We start from the raw sequence: 20,469 nt of genomic DNA, 5'->3' as shown, positions 1-20,469 counted from the left end.
CCATCCGTAAGCAGAAATCCAAAGAAAAGGCTCCGAATCGCTCGCTGTCTCCCTGCAGACAGGCAAGCATCGCCGCAGAGCTGTTCAAGGTCCTGAAGTCACTGTATTTTGTGGTCTGTCTGGGCCCTGCTAGTGCTGCACCCAACAGTGGATGCATCCACAACAGAACTAATCCTTCAGGCTACAGGTTCATGCCACTCTAATCTACATCACGGAGGTCAGATGGTCACGCAATAGTTTCAGACTAGCAATATAGATCACAGACTCACAAAAGGTAACTATGTTTATGGCATTACCAATATTCTTTTCTGGATGTATTAAACTGAGCTGTCCTGTCTTAGACCCACGAGAGCTTTCACAGCGCTTGTTTAGACTGTTCTTAATATAATCTGGCCCAGATTTGCGAACATTTGTGTTAATCCAACATGCCGGTATCCCAGGTGCTGGGGGCAGCCACTTTGCTCAGTTTTAGATGTTTAAATTTCGTGACGTGTACTGTAGACAGTCTGCTAAGAATATCCCATTCCTCACTGCTGCGCCATTATGAAACATAAAGATGATACCCCGTTGAAGAAAAACAACAGGAGTCTTGACGTTGACACCACGCAAAACAACAAGCAGGCAAACAGCTGCAGAAAACACGCGCTAGCTTCTCTCAAAACAGCCGGATGCTAACCGCCTTGTGCCTTCATTTGCAGAGATGAATTAAATTTAAGAGAGTAAGTATTGCCACATTTTCCCGGGGGCGTTGCTTTCGTACTGGAAGCGCTTTTTAAAAGCACCACAAATATTCAATGACACGGCGCAAAAATACGTACACGCCGTTACATGACAAAGGCTGATGTGTAATGCATCTAGATCGCTTTATAAAGGACAAGCCTATGCGACAAAATGTGTAACTCAATGCTCTTTAAACGCCTACGGCGACTTTGTAACCGTGAATATCTTTGAACGAATTTCCCCCCACTCTAACGAACAAGCCTGGTCCAACTCTGTGCAAAAGATGTTCGCAGACGTAGACTACGCTACTGTTCCGAGCCACGGGCTGCTGTAACTTTGAAACAGATGATGTCATCGTTATGAGAAGCGCGAGCAGGCGAGATGTTGTATCCAGATCGGCCTCGTGTCTATTTCGGGTATCACAAACCGACGCGTCGTTTGCAGAATACCTTCATATCAGTGCACCCGAGAGCGCGTGTGTGTGTATGACAAAAAGGCATCTCAAAGTCAAAGCCAGCTCTTTTCAGCTTGCGGCTCGCAAACAGATGCCTGCGTTGTGAGGGCTATACGCTCTCTGTCGGTGGACCCGGGAATGGATTCACGGAGGAATCCCGCTCACTCCTCACGCGAAGAAACGCACGCTCGCGTGCGTAAGAACATCGCGGAGTTATTGTCAGGGGCGCGAGCCTAAGAGTACAGCACGAGCCTTTTCGTTCCGGTAAGAGCGACGGCGAAAGTACGAAGCCATGCGATTTACAGGACTGCGCACGTCGCAGCGAGTGTGTTCCCGAACGCACGGCTCGGAAAGAGCCGTACACGTCAAACAATATTTCTCCTCCTTTTTTTATTAAAGGGGAAAAATGGGTGTGAGCTTGAGGGTCTTTGGGGAGTTTGGAAGCTCTCCCTTTCTTTCGCGGTGCAAGGTTGTATGTGGCATGCGAAAGTTTCTGCATTTCATAGGGGCGGGACGGGCTCGTGTAACTCAGACGCGCAAACCGAAATGCAAGGGAAAACCCTTGCAAACTAGCCTTTTCTCTCGGCTTGCAAACTTATTCAGATTACTGAATGTCAGCTGTCTCCGGTAAAATATCTCACTAACGGTGCTACACTTACTGAATAAAACTCAAATAAATTGCATTGTCAGTATGTAAGTTATGCACTTAAATAGTGCGGTACTAGGTACGTGTGGCTTTGTAAGCATTTGGGAGTCGTCACGATTACTGCAAAGGTACCCTTCATCTACATTATGTCCCCGGTGTTTCTGCATACAACCAGTAGCCTATAAGTATAAGATACCAACCCGAAAGCGCTGCCATGAAGTAGGTTATTCTCAGATTATGCACTTCCATTGCTGTCATGTCTGTGATTACCTCAATCAGAGGAATTGACCCATCTCATGAACCGAGATTTGACTCCTCATCTGGATTACATTTGTAGCGGCGTTTTACGCGCACAAAGTTTTCGTCATGATCAAACACGCGTCCAGCCCCGAGGTGGTTTTCTGACATTAGTCGTTGGGTTACTCGTGCGAGCTTCTGTCAAAAGCAGCACCTTCAATCAACGAACTCCTACCGAAACACCAAATTAACACCGAGGGCGCTTTTTCTGACAGCCACTCATTCATTACGCTACGAGAACGTTCCAGTTTGAGTTGACACATACCTGCGATAACGGTAGGCGAGCGCTGGCCGCCCTCTGGCTTGACCCACATGTCAAGAGTAAAATTCCCCCTCGGAATCTCCACACCTGGCTTTAGCCGTAGTTGGTCTCCCCTGCCGGTAAAATAAACCGCGTTTCCCTGTCCAGAACCGCTGTCTTCACCTTGAGAGGAGCGACGACGTTGGCGGGGAAGCCGCCGATCTAAGCCGGGTACGGAGCGCTTGCCCCGAGGCAGGCGTGTGGCACAAGCCCCTGGGAAGGTCGCTTTGGCTTCCTTTATTTTCACCAGCTCCCTTTTAGATCGCCCCTTCTTCCAGACAGTCCCGCACTCTGACCCAACGCACAGGGCGAGTACGAAAAGGCAAGGGAGCCAGGGCAGAAAAGTCCAAACTTTCATATTTTTTTCCCCACTGACAAAATCTCGAAGAACAACGAATAAAACAACCAAGTGACTTTGTAATGTGCCGGATACAATATTCTGTTTGAGCTCCCAAAGTCCGTTTTTCTTCCTTTTTTTTTGCTTTTAAACACGCTTGTCAAGGCGAGGGTTCGCGCTAAACGAACTCATGAATCGATGCTGTTGTGTCCCCCTATAATGTTAAGCCGCGACCATTCTTACCCCCTTCTTTAGGCAAAAGTAAGTCTTCTGGTAGGTTTGAAGGACAACAGCAGTAGTTGATTCATTTGCGTGTTCCGCGTTGTCTTTTCAATGGACCCAGGATCCAAAGAGGATGACTAATAAGTAATCAATCAGCGCGGGGACCTGAATAATGCCCCCTCATTTCCCTTCGATTCAAGGTGAAATTATCTGAAGAAACCCCAGTTATCCGCCAAGCGCCTATCACCCCTCTTCACTCCCTTATCCTACTCGCAAAACAATGTTTAAAATGCCACGCGTGTGCAAAAGACGTGTCAAAACCGCGCGAGCTTTCATATTTCTAAAAAGCTGCCAAGCCGCATTCCCTAAAGTTGTCTGCTAATTAAAAAGTTGAAATGCACGAAATCATCTGGTAAGGCGACAGGAGAGCGCTGCAGAAGTAAGCATCGCGAATCCTCATTGATTGACCCGAAGCGGAGGAGAGCGGCAGAGGGGTTGACGTTCGCTTTAAGAGCAGTTTCGGTGCGATTCTTTTTCAGACGGCAGCAGACAACCCATGTTTCGATCGCAGAGGGTTTCTCTTTTTTTTTTTTCTTTCCCTCCTCTTCTTTGGTGAAGGGGGAAGTCACAGGTAACCACTGACGGCAGGAACATTTTCTCCGAGCCTCCAACTGTTGGGTGGTGTTTGGAGTGGAGCGCGTGTATCCCTCTAGCGGCTAGTATTTAAACAATCCAATTCATTCCAGGCGTTGCACTCGTCCTCGTGCGTTAGGGCTGGTCACTGTGTGCAGCGTGAGGGTCGAGCGTTTGGCCGTAAACACGAGCTTTGCTTTGAGGTGGCCCACTCCGACAACCTCTACAGTGCTTTGCAGATTTAAACGCATCCAAAAGTTGGGCTGCAGCAGTTAAATTAAAATCAGACTACTTGGATTACGCTATGTTTAATGTAATGGACCTTTTTTACAGTAACCTAGTCTCTTCTCTTACTTAGACTACATTCATTTTAACAATAAAGACAAAAGAATCTGAATTAGTATACCACACTGTTGCACAGTGACCAAAATGCCTACTCCCATGTACCTGTAAATATTTTACATGGCCTTTAACTCCTTTACATGACCTCTGTGTATAGAAAAACTGTGGGGAATGTGGTATCTTCTGTTCTCTGCTTGTTTGGTACAAAGGAACACAAAGACAGCAGAAAATAGTTCGCTAACGGAAAAGTGCCCTAAACCAAAGTTAAATATTTGCTCCAGATTTGTCACATTGCAGTGCCAAATCCACACACTGCACTTTACCACTTTGTGTTGTACTTCAGGGTGGATATGGTCTTATATAAATACTTTATTTGGGAATCTCTATTGTTACAGCAGTTAAATATCACCTATCGGCATCACTGGTGCTTGACTGGCCATGAAAAGTCTAATTCTAAAGCTAAATTGCACATACGATTAGTCAGTCTATGGTTAATATCATAAAATATCACACTAGGTCCTGGTTAGGTAATGTCCATGCTGTAAACGGATCAGAATGAGACAGTGCTGTCTCTCCCGTTTCTCCTCTCAGGTCTAAGAAATGTGGGAAAAACAGCATGTCTGTGGGACCTTGAAAAACCTAACCAGTCTCAGGTAGTAGAATCATCCTTACTGTAGCTCCAAGCTGGGCGTCTTACAAACCGTGTGTTCACATTAAATGAAGCGGCAGGTGGTTTGAATGTGGGTGTCCTTCTCCGCTTTATCAAACATAGCGTAACATCATGAGCTCAGTGCCAGCATGACTCAGTTTGCCCGAATTTGCTCAAAATGCTGGGAAAACTGTGTCATCTCATGCCTAATATCACCACAGGTCTCAGCCTCAGACATTTCTATAATAAATTCTGGATTAGGAAAGAATTGTGGTAAAGTGGTTAAATTAATCAAAATGTGAGATACACACAAGTGCAGTTAAAAAAAAAGTCAACTCACACGGGTTGAGGAAACCAATTGCCTTAAACCATTTAAGTTAATAACTCAGACATTTGAGTATAAATAGTTTACTAAACTGGGAAATATTAAAAGGTGTGGGAAAACAATCTGATGCTAATACAAAATATTTAAGCCATTACTGGCCAATGAATTTAGGATGTTTTTTGTAATAGCTCATAAAGAAAAAGATACAGTGAATAAAATACAATTATAATACAATTATAATACCTTTAAATGTACTTAGAGATATGCCAACATTTTTATTTTACTCAATTACACAATTTACACAATTTACACAATTAATTTATTTTAGAGTTAGTGTTAATTTAATATCTTAAGTTACTCAAACATTTGGTAGTTATATATATATATATATATATATATATTATTCCTCTTTTTATTAAAATGCGCTGTTTTACAGTGTGATACTCCAAATATAGAAAAAGATAGCAAAGAGAGGAAGAAGGGGGACATCACGGTACAGCCCCTGCCCCCGAACGTCTCCTCGCGCGCGCGCGTGTGCGTGTGTTCGTCAATGTGGCCACGCCCTCCCTGTGTCTCACACCTGCTCCTCATTGTGTCGTTATCATACACGTACAAAAGTCTGTCGTTTCCACGTTTGTGTTGTCAGTGTTTAACCCCGTTAGCCTGCGTGCTAAGCGTTATACGTTACACGCAAATAAGCGTATGTTCTTGTGTCTGCGACTCGTCCCCGCATCCTGATGAAACCTCCTCATTACAGGGGAATAAAAGACAGATAAACAAGAGACAGAGAGAATGAAGGAAGGAAATGAGTAGACATGGGCAAGTATTCAGTGAATGTGGCTCCCCCATTAAACAAAGCCAGTCTGCTCTCCTCTCATGGCAGCAAGAGTGGTCGGGGGCGGACGCACAAATCCAAATGAGGTACAGTGTCCAGTTAGAAATGACCATTGTGCTGTGACCTGTGACCTCGATTCAGTAGTGTCTTCCTTAGACTCTGATCTTAGTCCTTACTAGAGCAAAACAGTTACAGGGGCCACTGTACTACTAAAAACAGCCAGGGACTGCACCAACAGCTTTTGGACAAAGCTTAATTTTCATTGGGAAGCTACACAATAATCCTTGAAGCATCACTTTGAGGGATTTAAAAAAATTTTTTACCTGGATTTAGACAGAGAGGAGATTAAGGGGGGAAGTGAGAATAATATTGAGAGAGAGAGAGAGAGAGAGAGAGAGAGAGAGAGAGAGAGACCACCACATGGTATTTGCAAACAGAGGCAATGTTGTTAGGGGTAGTGTGAGGTCATTGTACATATATGCTTAAGATATGGATGCTGTACATAAGTGCTCATTACTCTTTGTGCCAGCAGGCAGTGTAACAAGCAAACGGTAAACTGACCGAGGCACAAGGTGAACACTAGAGCTTTAAAGAACATGGCCTCACCTTCACCTAGAAATACACATGAAAGTAGGCGATACACCAAGAAGGTTGCTTTGCTTGCGTGCTGTCTTGATCTTGGATGTTATTTTAAAGTACTGTTTAACCATGGGGGAAATTGCCATAACAGTACACATGCAAAATGCAAATCTCCTGGACAGATGTGTGAAGTGTGAACAGGAAACAAGATGAGAATGGTATATGTATAAAGAAACCATTTCAACTCAACTAAAAAGGATCTTAATTAAGGAAAATAATCTCCCTAGAAAACTTTTCATTTTGGAGAGTTACATTACTTACCCAATGGAGATTTACAGCTGTTTAAATTTTTAGTCTGTTAGGGTAGGCAACATTCATCAGGCTGTTCCCTGGTTGCTGAGAGGCTGTTCCCTGTTCCCTGAGAGGCTGTTGTCTGGTTGCTGAAAGGCTGTTGTCTGGTTGCTGAGAGGCTGTTCCCTGTTCCCTTAGAGGCTGTTGTCTGGTTGCTGAAAGGCTGTTGTCTGGTTGATGAAAGGCTGTTGTCTGGTTGCTGAGAGGCAGGTTAGAACAATAAAGCTGAACTGAAGTAAACTGAATGCTCAGCTAAAGCTAAGATGAGCTAGCAATGAAACTGTAAAGTATATCCCCTACTTTAACAGAATTCCTAACATACTGCAATGTTTTATAGAATGATGAATAATAAATCATTATCCACCACAGCTATAATCTGGTGGTGAACACCTTGAAACACTTAGGAAGTTTATGCAGTACATGCAGAAAGTATGAGTTTTGATGTGCATGTTTTTTTGTTTTTCTGTTTTTTGTTTTTTGTTTTTTTTAATGTTAAACCAGAAATAAAAACTTTGCCAGCTATTAAAATACCTTAGTCTGCTGAAGCAGCAATGTTGTCTGGCCCTGACAGTGACTTTTTTTTTTTACTGCCAAACTCAAGACTCCCACCACAGAGCTCAATCTGGCATCTTTAGAGTTAGCAGATACAGCATCATTAGCACTGCAATAATTATACTTTTAGAGATGTAAACACAATCATTTATCTAGCTTTGCTCGGAGCCTCAACAAATACACTTGCTGGCTGTCACTCTCCATCCACAACCCAACTTATCACCCACACAATCCCAGTCACCCTCCTCCAGCCAATCAGACACTTCCAACCTGTCAATCTCCACTCCCTCCACCAATCACAACACGCAACCACTTTCCACCTTCACAGTCACCCATTTATTAATTGTCATACTCACCAGCACCTCATTCCATTGTCTCTATTTAAGGCCGATCCCCTCAGTGCTTCACGTTGACCTTTTTCTGTATGAAAACACGTCGTGCAAACCTATAAAGTCCAGGACGATTCAGTCTCTTGTGTTCCTCTGTTCACCTTTTGTTTGGGTTTCATGTTTCTGATACATTTTTGCTCTCAGCTTGCTTCTGTTTGCCTTTGTTGTTTTTTTTATTGTCTATCACTGACACCTCTCCTCCAAAACGTCACACTGGATTTTTAATATATATTTACTTACCTTGTTTGTTTGTTTATTTACCTACTTGCTTAGTTGCTTTTTATATATTGCTGGACAATTTCAGAAAAACAAAACAAAACATTAGCCTTATTTGGAACTATAATTAAAGCAGCTATAGTCATTTGCTTGTCAAGTTCCAGTAGAGACATTGACTGGGAAAAATGAACTTTTATAGTGTAATTATATTCACACATATAGCACAACATGCAACTAAGCATTAAATGCAGTAAGCAAGTTGTAAATTGTAATTAGCACTACAACAGGCATGCTTTAGCACAGGCTTTCTCTGGTTATTGGCACATCCACATGGAAGTGATTAGTGTGTCATTAACTAACTTGTAATAAGTACTAACGCACTGATGTGCCTGCATAAATCCACATGGATTTGCTGACAATTTAGCAAGTCTGGATCCCAACACACACGTCGATTAAAATATTTCTCAGTTCAGTGTTACAGCTCTAGGAGGTAGGCCGTGTTCAACAGACCCATTTTCTAAACTCAGACTAAGACTAGTTTTATGCAATTTGATGTTGGGAGATCTTAGTCTAGGGCTGTAGCCTATTAGATGAATGACTTATTTGACTGTGTTAAGGGCCTTAATGACTTCCTGGAGTGAAGTGTGGGGAACAATTCAACTAGACTTTCATTTAAATTTGAGCTGAATATGGTGTGGGTTTGTGTGTGAGGGAGAGAGAAAGAAGGGGGGAGAGAGAGAGAGACTATAAAATCCCCAGACATCACGTGTTTAAAGCAATAAAACTCTCAATTAAACCCAATTACTGTGCTTTCTATCTGCTTATGGATTTTAGTGACTCACCACAATGAGGTGAGAAGGTCACAAACACTATGCCAGAACCTTACAAACACTGTCCCAAACCTTACAAATGTTATCACACAATCTTCTGAAAGCTATCCCACAACCTTTCAAACGCTCTGCACTGCACAACGAGCTGATCTGCGAGTTGCAGTTAGGTAACACACCAGTGAATTCCTCTTGTGAAAGACAAGCTCTCCACAGAGGGGAAAACATTAGCGGTGAGTGCTACAGAAGTCAGGACAGCATCGTGGGTTATCTTACAAGATCATACCCTGCATCTGGGTAGAGAAAAGAAACATTATTCAGAAATTTCAGCTTTCGCCAGAGAACCCAACAGGCTTTCCATCACCTCCCCTGACCCCAGACCAAGCAGGAAAATTGGCACTGACGTTTACATACATGTATTTATTGATCGCTCCATATTTCTGTTGCACATTTAGTCATTTGGCTAGTGGCAGTGTCTTTTACTCCAGATGTTGTGTCACCTGATCACCAGCTTGCTTTGAAGTCCAGTGCACCTATGCTACATACCATAGAGTGTGTTGAATGAATGTCTTTGCAAACTGAAGAGGAAACCATTGCTTTGCGCCTGACTAATAAGGTTTTCCGACGGTTCCAGAATCCATGAAGGTGAATGTGGAAGTCATCGCTTCTTTCGCAGCACAGACTGCACTGTATGTTATCCTCACTAAAGTCTGTCTGCAGGGTTCTGTCTCCGGGGTCTTCTCCTCAGGACCAGATCTCACTGCTAAAGCCCCAGACCCACAGACATAAGTCAAACAGAGGACACGACACACAAAAGTAAAAAGAAAGAAATAAGAATTGAGAATTAAAAAAAAAGATTGAAACCCCGTTATCAGTGTTCAGTCATGAACAGTGGTCACTTGTCAGAGCCAAACAGATTCAGGAGGCAAAAAAGAACACAAATCATGACATGCGGGGAATAAAGCAAGTTGTCCCATGATCAGTTTCCACACGCTCTTAGGAGGGCTGTGTAGCACAAACCTGATTCACAACCAACAGCACTTACATTAATAGCTATGCACTCATCAAGTAGTTACAGAACATCACTCTTTCAGTAAGGATTTTTTATAGAAATATCTTATATGTGATGTTTATAAAAGCTCTCAATCATTCATTTTATTGAATTGTGTAGTAGTAATGAAATTAGATTTCAGGAGCTGTCAGAGTCCAGTCCTTTTGACTTTCTATTACTATTATTTTCTGTATAAAAGACTTTTTGTAAGAGAATAAACATCAGACAAGCACACCTTTTTTTGATTGCGAAGATACTCCCTCCAACAGCCAAACACCAAGGACAGCACAATATGACTCCACCACTATCGTCTAAGGAAATAAACCATTCAATCTTTGACAAAATCATTTCTTCTCTCCAAACCAAACCAACCTTCAGTGTGGAGAATAATGGAGATCCCTTTCGCAGGTCTCTCTGGTTTTGACCTTGTGTGTGTGTGTGTGTGTGTGTGTGTGTGATTTAAACTGCCTTTCGCGGGGTGAAAGTGGCTGGAGAGCGACGTCCTCCCTCTCAAAACGGTGTGGTAAAGAGATCACGAGCAGCGCCTGGCCGACGCTACGCAGGAATCCAGGGTGAGGCGCAGGCCGCACACGGTAGTCGGAATGCATTACAGAGACATTTTATTCAATAAAAACCAGAAAACATATTTTAAAACACTAATCATGCTAAAAAAGGGGGTTACTGGGGGCTTTAAAGCAGGATTTAAAGCATTTTCAAATCTGGAGCAGGAATCCAAAAATGATGTAATCACCTGTAGTTAGTGGGTTGGCCAGTTTATCGTAATGTCTGATCGCTACATGTTCCTTGTGATCTTTTCAGTATTCTGACATGTGAGCAGATATGATAGATGAACATTTAAACGACACGAATGATGATGTGGAGAGCTAATATGGCAGCAACATAAACACATTCGAAGGGTTAGGGCCCATTTTGGGACAGAATTTAGCTCATTTCGGCCAACTGTGCTTATAGAAGGGAGACTCCATTAACTGTTGTAGCACGAAGCAGGGGGTTTTCTCCTATACTCATCAGAGCAGCTAGCTGATCTGACTAAAAGCCCGGACATGTAAGATAAATCAGCTGTGCCCGGCGAGGCACCAAAACGCTCGCTCCCGTCCTCGGTGAGGGCTGTGGTTTGAAGCGCCGCTCGCATGCGCACCAAAGGTTCCCGGACAGACGCTACACGGAAGCTGGTTATAGATTCTTTTTCCTTTTCTTTCCTTTCCTTTTTTAACGAGCACGTCATGCCGCTGACGGCGTGAGCAGCGGTGCCAGCTGTGCGTCCCGCAAACATGGAGACATCAAAGCCAGGTGATCAGTGCACGGTCCACCCCCAACATAGCCTCTGCCTGCAAACACCAAAACGTCCTAGGATGCCACCTAGTGTGATTTTGCCAGTTTCTCTAGGAGCTTCATAAAAATTGTAGTTCCGAGTAAAAAACGATTTCTCACTTTAATGCACCGTGTAACACAAGAGCTGAACCTAGTTGATTTGGTTTGTTTTTGAAACTAAATGATTTGAAATGCTGTTCTTTAGGAATAAACAGGATGAGCACATAGAGCAATGACCTTTGCAGTTTGCTTTTTCCGTGTTTATACTGCACTGAGTTGTTAATGACACTTGATGGTCTTTTAATCCAACGATTTTACGAGAAAATTATGATGAGTTATTAAGCTTAGCTGACGCTGACAGCTGTGCTGGAATGTTACTGCGCCGGGACGTTTACATACTTTGAAATCAGTGCCCCCAGACTGGAGTGCACAAGATCATCTCGGCTCCCCTTTCCCGTGACCCAGTGGGAGTATTCTGGCGTTCCAGGGGGAAAAAAAACAAAACAGACGCTCACTCTTGACAGAAATGCCATTCACATCGCTGCCGTCTGCCTGGAGCACACGGCGTCCACCGCAGTGTTTACACGCCGAACAAAAACATACTACGCATCCGGTCTCTTTCTCCTAACTGTGCGGAAAACCTCACCTTGATCAAGAGGAATGGAGTGAGCATGCGTGTATGTAGGAGAGGCCAGGTCAGGGGCAAGACCCGAGGCCGACGACGAGGAGCTAGGGCTGGTGTGAAGAGCTGCAGGCCACAGCTGCTCTGGGGCTGTGTAAGGGGTGTGTGAGTGTGAGAGAAAGAGAGAGAGAGCGAGCACATGACACCCCGTGCTTCTGCCGCAACCGCTTGAGGGAAGCACCGTGCACTCGTCCCTGTCACTCTCACTCGCCATTGTCCTTACTGTGTTTTCCACTCTCACTTTAGTTCTGTCAAATTACTGCATATAGCAGGGACTGGGGTCAGACTGAAGAAGAGGCAGGTAAATTTCCAAATCTGCAAAACCCGCATTGATGTAAATGAGAATTCTGTCTGTGTGTCTCTCTCTCTCTCACACACAGAGAGCGAGACACACACACACACACACACACACACCATTCTAACTCAGAAAACAAAGCAATACAAAGCTCTTGTATCAATTTTTATTCACACAGTATATACTGTAGCGAGTAGTTAGCTTCTGAGGACGGGTCACAGCACTGTGTACTGGTGATGATCAGTAATGAGTTAAATTTCTATCATTATCCATATTATATATATATATATATATATATATATATATATATATATATATGATGCTAAAAAAAGTATAAATTAGATCTACTGCTCAAAACAACTCAATACACAAAATCACAGACAAAGGAAAGCAACCATCTGCTCTTTGCAGTCAACAAAAAGCATAAACTAAAATGATGGGTCCATAAATAAGGGTGAGTATTTTTTAAATATTGCAAGTGTGAGTATATCGCTGGAAACTCAATCTATGCTGTACAAGAACACTTTGTATTACTTTAACAAACATCTCCCCGTTACCCCTAAAACAAGAGCGCAGTAACCGAAACAAACATGTATTCTCTTAAGTATGTAAAACCAGAAAACAAACATCTTCAGAGAGTGTACAGTTCGTTGTTGAACACTGTGAAAGCTGTGTGTAGAAAAAGAGGTATGACGATCTGCAACTCCCTCCAAAGCACGAGCTCGGTATTTTGAGACACTTGCACCCTCTTGTGGCTATGACGCGCACATGCACGCGCGCACACAGAGGAATGGACGTCATCTAGTTTGACTCTAGGTCTAGAGGTCTTGGAAAAGTTATGTCTAAGCAGTATAGATCAAAAACAGGCTTATTTAGTCTGCATGCACATCTTTATAAGTTCTACTCTTTGAGACAGGAGTGTACAACGCATTACAAGACACACAAAAATATTAAAGTCTCTCTGTGACAAACTTGTTGAACTTTTCTTTTTTTTCCATCTTAAAGGCCAACTCAGGAGTCATGTGGATCACTTTCACTTGTTCCTTAACTGGCACAATAAACACTATAAACACCACGATCCATTTGGACATGAGTGATGTAAAACAAATTCAAGGTTTTTAGTGTTTTAGAATGAAGATGCATGTAAACCCCCCCCCCCCCAAAAAAACAGGGCCTGTTCTTAAAAAAACAAACAAAAAAAAACAAAAAAAAAAAACAGCAAAAAAAGATACAGAAAACAAAAGCAACACATAATAAAGAAATCCAGTGCATCAATGACAGAACAACAGCTTCCCACAAAACAACTGCAGAATACATCAAAACAATAACAACATAGCTGCCAAACAGGACTAGTATATCCTGAATTAAAACAGATCATTAAACCAAGTTTTTTCTCCCACCAATTTGTAGACCTGTCTGAGCTTGACTTTTGACATCAGGAATGTCAGAATGGAATTTTTTTTCTCCACAATGGCTTTAAGAACAGTATAAGAATATTGTTATCTGTAACGGTGTCTTATTAAGAGTGGATATATTATAGTGCAGTTCACGAAGAACAGAGAGACCATTCTTACAACTGCCAATCTTTTGCAAACATGACTGAAGCTTCCATAACATTAAAACAAATGTTCTTTAAAGATGACTAAAAGCTCTGGCCAGGCACCTGCTGAATAAAAAGTGGCGAACGAATCAATTCCTCATGCTACGAAGAGAAAACATCACAGAGGAAAAATGTGCACACAAATGTGAAGGCAAAAGTGAAGCAGTGTTATTTCTATGGAATCATTTGTCATGGGAGTCCTGGCAGAACACCAAGTGTTTTGTACAAGTTCTTGACTTGAGACTGAAACGGGGGAACCAATCACCAAACACCTAGAACAGAGCCTGGCTGGCCTCAAATTCCCTGGAAAAGCAGGGTAGTGCGGCAGCCTCCGCCTAACGGCGGTGCAACGACAGCGTCCAACGCCCTTTACCATAATGCAGCGAGCACTCAAGACTTTCAGAAAATGCTCCTGTATTGTATGCTGTGTCCAAACATAAAGAGCACTGAGAGTTCTCCACAAGAATCACCAAGCCTTGAGAACAGCACCCATGTCAACGGTGGTGTAACAGGCTATGTCCCTATCGGTTAAGGGCGGACTCTACAGTGGAAAATGTAGCATTTCAGTTGCGGGGTTAATACATGTAGAATTAACTTTTAATGCATTTGATTCCTCATGCATATTCAAGGTCATCAGCATAATCTCATGAATATGCAAATCAGCAGAACTGAAGCAACGTAGTTGGTTTGAGCCATTAAAAATACACATTTGCAGAGTTATTAAAACATGATAAAAACATCAGACTATTCAGTCAAACAAACCCAGGTGCCGTGAGTTAGGAACGCTAAATTAAAGAAAAGGGGAGAAAAGATGGCGTCTAAAAATCCTCCTTAGCTTACAGAAAAGATCATGTGTACAGTAACTAAGGCAACGTATATGTTCAATGCTCCGCTGGCACACACAAAAAAGTCTAAACTAGGTACAACATATAAAGGATGAAAGTACAGGTGGGGCTGGACATGAGAAATCCTAGAAACTGAAGACTAAAACATACAGTGTAATAGCCCATCTTTTGGTTTAAAGTAGATGATTCAAGCATTGAAAAATTCTCATATCCATGATTTCAGGCGTAGCTTCGAGCGCGCTTTTTTTGTATGTTTTTCTCTGTTGCGAGTTGCCAGTGGCAAGTTGAGGTTTGAGGTGTGTGTAGGCTGTATCTCCACCCGATAAAGTATTGCCAATGTCCATCAAAAGCATCTCCACTAACTGTGCCTCATTTAATGATACTGATCTAGACACATGTGGTTCAGAATTTGCATTCTAGGTATACCATGACAAAAAGCTATGACGTGATTCAAGACCAGTGTCTAGATCCACTACTCTCTTTCACTAACAGTCCGTGGTGCCATTGGCTGGTGGCTCTGCAACGCCTCAGGCAAAATTGCACTTGAGGAAGACCAGCTTGTTCATCTCTTCGGCCGAGACCTGTCGCTTCTTCTTCATGGCCAGCGTCTGCTCACAGATGCCGATGCACTCCCCGCGGACGCCCACAGAGGGCACCGCCAGTAGCCACAGCGCCAGCCGAGAGAGCTTGGGGTATCTGTCCATGACGGAGCTCCAGTACTGGAACAGGTCGCCTGTGGCATGGAAAAGCGGCTCACCCAGGTACTGGAACAGCTCCTTCCGTACCTGTGGCTCCTCGGCGGTGCACGCCGGCCTCTCCGCCCCGCAGTCCATGCGACCTCGCTTGGGTCCGGGAGGCCCGTCGATGTCCCTTTCGTCTCCGGAGATCCCGGACGAGCCGCCGCTTCCTGGTTCCCTCATGCTGGCGGCCATTTCGCATGCCCTGGAGATGATCTCCTCGTGCTGGTACCCGGGGACCGGCCGTAGCTTGAGCTGCGGGTCCAGGATCATGGCCACCTGATGGACTCTCTCCACTTTGAAGTTCTCCTTCAGCGCCTCCAGGAAGTAGTGGCAGAGCTTGCTGCCGGAACCCGCCTCTCCGGCCTTGGAGGTGAAGAGCTTCTCCAGGCGCAGGTAGACAGGCAGCACCTGCTGCAGTGTGGGCCAGCGGTCGGCGCCCAGCTCCTGGGCTGCCTGCCGCAGCGGAGCTAGCAGGCACGCTAGCGTGCCGAGGAGGTGCTTGTTGAGGCCCTGCAGGAGCGGCGCCGTGCTCTTGCAGCGACCGTAGGCCTCACATATGGCCTCGAAGTTCTCGTGCACCTTGAGCAGCGCCTCGGCCGTGGCATCCCAGCAGGGCGGCGCCGGAGCCTCGTCGGTGGCTTTGCTCTCGCGGTTGAAGCTTGTCGTTCCGGCAATGTCGCGGCACGTGGCCAGGAGCTCCCCCAGTTCGTGGAGGCCGCGGGCCTGCAGGCTGCGCCGACCGAGGACGGCCTGAACGGTGGCCGCCAGCGAGCACCCTGCGCATCGCAAGCTCAGGCCTGACCGGCTGCAGAAAGACAACAGCGAAAGCCGCGGCTCCGTGACGTACACCGTGCGAATTTCAGACATTACGAACTCCGAAAGGACGTTCTGGACCCAGTGGTGCACATGCTCTGGCCCATCTCTCAGAGAGGTCTCCTTAAGGCCCAGCACATAGCGCCGAAGCCGCGCTCCCTCCACCTGAAACGCTGTCAGCACGTAACAGGAGTCGGGCCCTATGGTCTGTGAGTGGCAGGTCACGGCAATCCCTAGGGAGGAGTTTGACCCCAGTGCGCATGTGACTTTAACTTTGACCTGGTTGTACATGCGGGGGAGCTGCTTCAGGGCCAGAGAGCTCATGTCTCCGAGGGCGTCGCGGATGGAGTAGGCACCGTGCCGGGAGCCTGTGTCCACTAGCGTCTGGGCCAGTTTGAGGAAGTCCTTGCTGTTGAAGGCGCTGAAAATACCCAAATCTGTGCACATCATGCGAAGCAGGCGCTCGGCCACCTGTTGGCGCTCCTTCTCTGGAAGTAATCGGCCCTCTGCAAAAAACAAAGTTTGGGGGGAGGGGGTAGAGGTTAGAGGTTTTAGCTGGAAAAAGTTTCCATTTGGATTATTTCAATTAATTTTAAAAGTACCCTCACCCCAACTCAGAGTGCTGTTCATCGTTCCCTGGATGTTCAGTTACCCCCAAAAAACCCCACAAGGATCACCTGCTCTACTTGGCCTTACTGTGCTGCCCTCATTTTGCTGCGTAACAATACCCAAGATGGCAAATTTCTGTTGTAAAAAATGTCAAAGTATAACTAACAAATCAGATTAGGGCAAATCTAGAAATGTCTGAGGTATATTTGGGTAATGGGGTAATTTCTACACTAGCTATATTACAATCTATCTTAGAATTTGAATGTGTGTGAGTGTGAACTGTGTGTTTTCTAGGAGTGTATATTATTCTTTAACCAGTAGAACAACAAAATGTTAAAGTGTTAAAATTAGAAGGTTGTAGATACAAAATAAAACTGTAATGCTGAGAAGTTCAAGTTGCCACGCAGTGTTCTATATTGACAAAAAGGCATATTTTTTTCTTTTAGAAAGACCAAAGTTGACTGAAATTTAGGATTAATATTTACTGTTGACTGTCATAGTGACAAAAGAAAGACCTCAGCCTCTTGTCTACTGCTGTGGAATATCGATCCAAAATTTGATCCAGCTTGAGCAGTGGGCAAACACTCAGCTGATAACACACTCCACTCCACACTAGACTGTCTAAGCATGAAGTGACAGCCACAGATTAGGCTTGAATATCTGACAGCCCAGTTGGCTCAGAGGTCACTTTTCCTAGGAATTAACTCTATCCATTTTGTTTGATTGTTTTGATTTGATTGGCGTGCGGCAATTAATAATAATAATAATAATAATAATAATAACAATAATAATACAATTAGAAGACATTGATAACAGACAAGGAACAGACAAGAACTGCTGACTTCCAGGCTGGATAGAATTAAACCAAATGTCATCTATATAGATGGGGTACTGTATAATACTTCCTTTATTTTGTTCTGTACAACCCAAATTTGGAATTAATTTTTTTTAAACTTTACTTTTACAAAGATTTGCATTTTACTAACTTACAAGGGATTCTAGAATTTTCTAGAATTCTAGGATTCTTGCAAGACAAAAAGGCTTTGGAATCAAACTATAGTTTTTCAGATACACACATCTGACCTAGGGCAGGTCATTTCCACACTTAAGGGGTCATGCCAGAAATCCAATTTTATCGTAAAATTCACCAAAAATGGAAAAGACAAACCGGAGCCAAAACTTGGAATAAATCAAATCATCTTAATTACTAATTCACTATGAAAGCCTTGATTAGAGCCCGTGGCCTGATCCTTAATTACACATCACACATCAGGAATCCGATATCCTGTTGGTTACTAGTACAATAATGTCCTTTCAAATAATTAAAATCTTTTTTCAAAACTCTCCAAACAGTTAATATCTACGGTGGCTTATTGTGTTCAACACAGCTCTAAAATATTCTGTAAAACAACAGACTTCTGCCAGGTGAAATGAATGTATGTCACACTATTAAAATTCCTAAATTGTCTGCAGGAGATGACGCGTGCACCAGATTCATTCAGCCTCGTCTCTCCGATACCATCACTAATATCCTTGGCAAAGACTCCATGGGATGTGCTGTAAACTTATGAGATCTATTTTTATTTGAAGAAGGATGTCAGGGTGTAGATTTGGAAGCACATGGGAGTATGGGTAGAACATAGAAATGGACTCAGGGTACATGAGGGTAGCAGGGTTGCGATACACTGAGCATGGAGGAGGAAGGGCGCACATAACACTGGGCCGGGCAGATGTGCACTGAGGATGAGGGGTGTGGCAGGGGGAGGGATAAATTCAGGATTGGCGTGTGGCATTGGGGGCAGGAAAATATTCAGAAATTAGACTGTGGCAGTGGACAATCAGATATAGAATGATGATAAGGGGTGTGGCAAGAGACTGGGACACATTCAGGATTGGCTGTTTGGCAACGAGCAAGACAGATATTGACTCATGGTAAAGAGAGGGGCAGGAGGCAGGAAGAATACACCCAGGGTAGTGTGGGATGGGGTACGGTGTCGGAGCATAGAGATGGTAGCTAGAACAAGATTAGATGTAAATATTCTTTATATCGACCCACCCACCCACAGGAAAAGGGCACATGCACATGATGGGGTTTGAGAGGTGTGAAGCACAAGGACACATCCTACCAGTCTTTGGCTTGGACACCCCCAAAGTGAACGTGTTTTTCATTATGTTCGAAATATTTAATTTTTCATTTTTATGTAAAGGTTTATGCTTAAATTTGACCATTTTAAATAGTCTTAGTATTCATTTATTTCCAAAACACACACAAAGAAACATCTGAAATACCCCCACCCACCCAATAATTAGTTTCCATTTAGAGCTGTAGTCCCTCAGCCAGTCAGTGCTCAGCATATGTGGGAACCCCAGACTGTTGGATCGCAGATGGTTCCCACGTGAAACCGAATGAGGGAGTGCCAGGAGCATGCAAAGAGTTCATTTTATGTACTTCATAGTTTTGATGTATTCACTAAAGTGTGAAATACTTTGTGGAAAACACTACAAATAAGAGCAGATGTGACACCAGGTGGGCAGATAGGGTGTGGATCTGGGCTAGGGGGCCTCCGTGAGAGGGCGAAGCGGAGTGGGAGAAACTGGTGGCCTGTGGGTGCAATGTACTCACGGTAGGATGGAATGTGGTTCCTCTGCCCAGGCTGCGGGGATTTCCACGCCTGCTCCTGCGAGGGTGCAGGCGTCTGGGAGACCTTAGGAGGGTCCTCTTTATTGTGATTTTCATTATCCGCTGAACCAGTGAGGAGAGAAAAAGAAAAGACAAAACACAAGAACATGCTGAACATTTCATATTCCGAAATGTCTTGGAAACCATTTGTTCCATTATCGCAAAGAACAAGAAAGTGAAAGATACAAAAAACAAATGAAAAAAAGCAACATGCCATCTAATGTCAGAGTGGTGCGCTAGAATTCATGGCCAACGTATCCTGCTCTCATGCCTCCAGACTGGCAGTCACCGGTATGTCAAAGGCAAAAGTTCATTCCAGCACACCACGCTGGCGATGTGAAGCCATGGGAACCACAGGTGTTCACAGGAGATCCTCAACTGAACAATGAATGTTGGTGAGAAATGTTGAACACAGAATGACTTATGGCAGTTTACTTAGGCGATGACATGCCACGCGAGATTACAACTCTTTAACGGATTAAAAAATTCCTCCAGACGCTGTCATCTGATCAGAATGAACTCTAGGAACATTCCACGTTGGCGAGGCGGGCACTGAGTGCACACGGCGCATGCGTCTAAACAAAGAGACACCGGCGATCGGTTCTGCTTTGTGAAACAGAAGTTACTAGAGGGAGCAGGGTGGGTCTCGGCCACGAGGCAGCGAGGGGGAGAACCGTGAGCTCGGTGACAGCGCATGGGGGTGCGCGACACTCACCCGCGTGGGACTGCATGTGCTCCATGAGGTTGTTGTAGAACTGGAACTGAATTCCGCAGGATCCGCAGGCGTAGGCTTCTAGAACACAAGGCCCACCGTCGCTTTTTAAGAACACAGTCGCACTAATGCTAACACGAGCTAAGGCACCCAAAAATGTAGGTCACTTAACAGGCAAGGAGGCGGGTCATGGAGGCCTCGAGCAGAGGTGATCCGAGCCGTGCAGTGAGTCATTAATGGGCAAGTGATGAGTTTATGATGGAAATATAAGGGCATGCTGATGACAGGAAAATTGAGGGCAAAATACAGAGGAGAGAAGAAAATCACCGGGATAATTCCTAGGAGCATACTTACTCTGTGATGTAGGAAAGGAGCTTGGAATCATGGGACTTGTAGTTTCTGCAATCCAAATGAGGATATATAAGCAGGGATGAG

General features: G+C 44.3%; 2 protein-coding genes across 2 annotated transcripts in view; both read right to left on the bottom strand.

Annotated features, from left to right (window-relative positions):
• pappaa (pregnancy-associated plasma protein A, pappalysin 1a) overlaps positions 1-3,328 on the bottom strand; it is a 71,421-nt gene extending 68,093 nt beyond the window's left edge. The window contains exon 1 of the mRNA XM_027025625.2: positions 2,383-3,328. Coding sequence (XP_026881426.2) covers positions 2,383-2,776 — 394 coding nt within the window. The 5' untranslated portion in view covers positions 2,777-3,328. The remainder of the gene's footprint in view (positions 1-2,382) is intronic.
• Positions 3,329-12,358: 9,030 nt separating this feature from the next.
• Positions 12,359-20,469, bottom strand: part of znf618 (zinc finger protein 618) — a gene marked incomplete at its 5' end in the record, with an annotated part of 17,132 nt that continues 9,021 nt past the window's right edge. The window contains 4 exons of the mRNA XM_027025701.2: positions 12,359-16,539; positions 19,266-19,385; positions 20,038-20,115; positions 20,389-20,433. Of these exons, the coding sequence (XP_026881502.2) occupies positions 15,008-16,539; positions 19,266-19,385; positions 20,038-20,115; positions 20,389-20,433 (1,775 nt within the window). The remainder of the gene's footprint in view (positions 16,540-19,265; positions 19,386-20,037; positions 20,116-20,388; positions 20,434-20,469) is intronic.

Source organism: Electrophorus electricus, chromosome 6 (genome assembly GCF_013358815.1).
Source record: "Electrophorus electricus isolate fEleEle1 chromosome 6, fEleEle1.pri, whole genome shotgun sequence".
NCBI classification, from domain to species: Eukaryota; Metazoa; Chordata; class Actinopteri; order Gymnotiformes; family Gymnotidae; genus Electrophorus; species Electrophorus electricus.
This window is presented reverse-complemented; position numbering and strand designations above follow the sequence as displayed.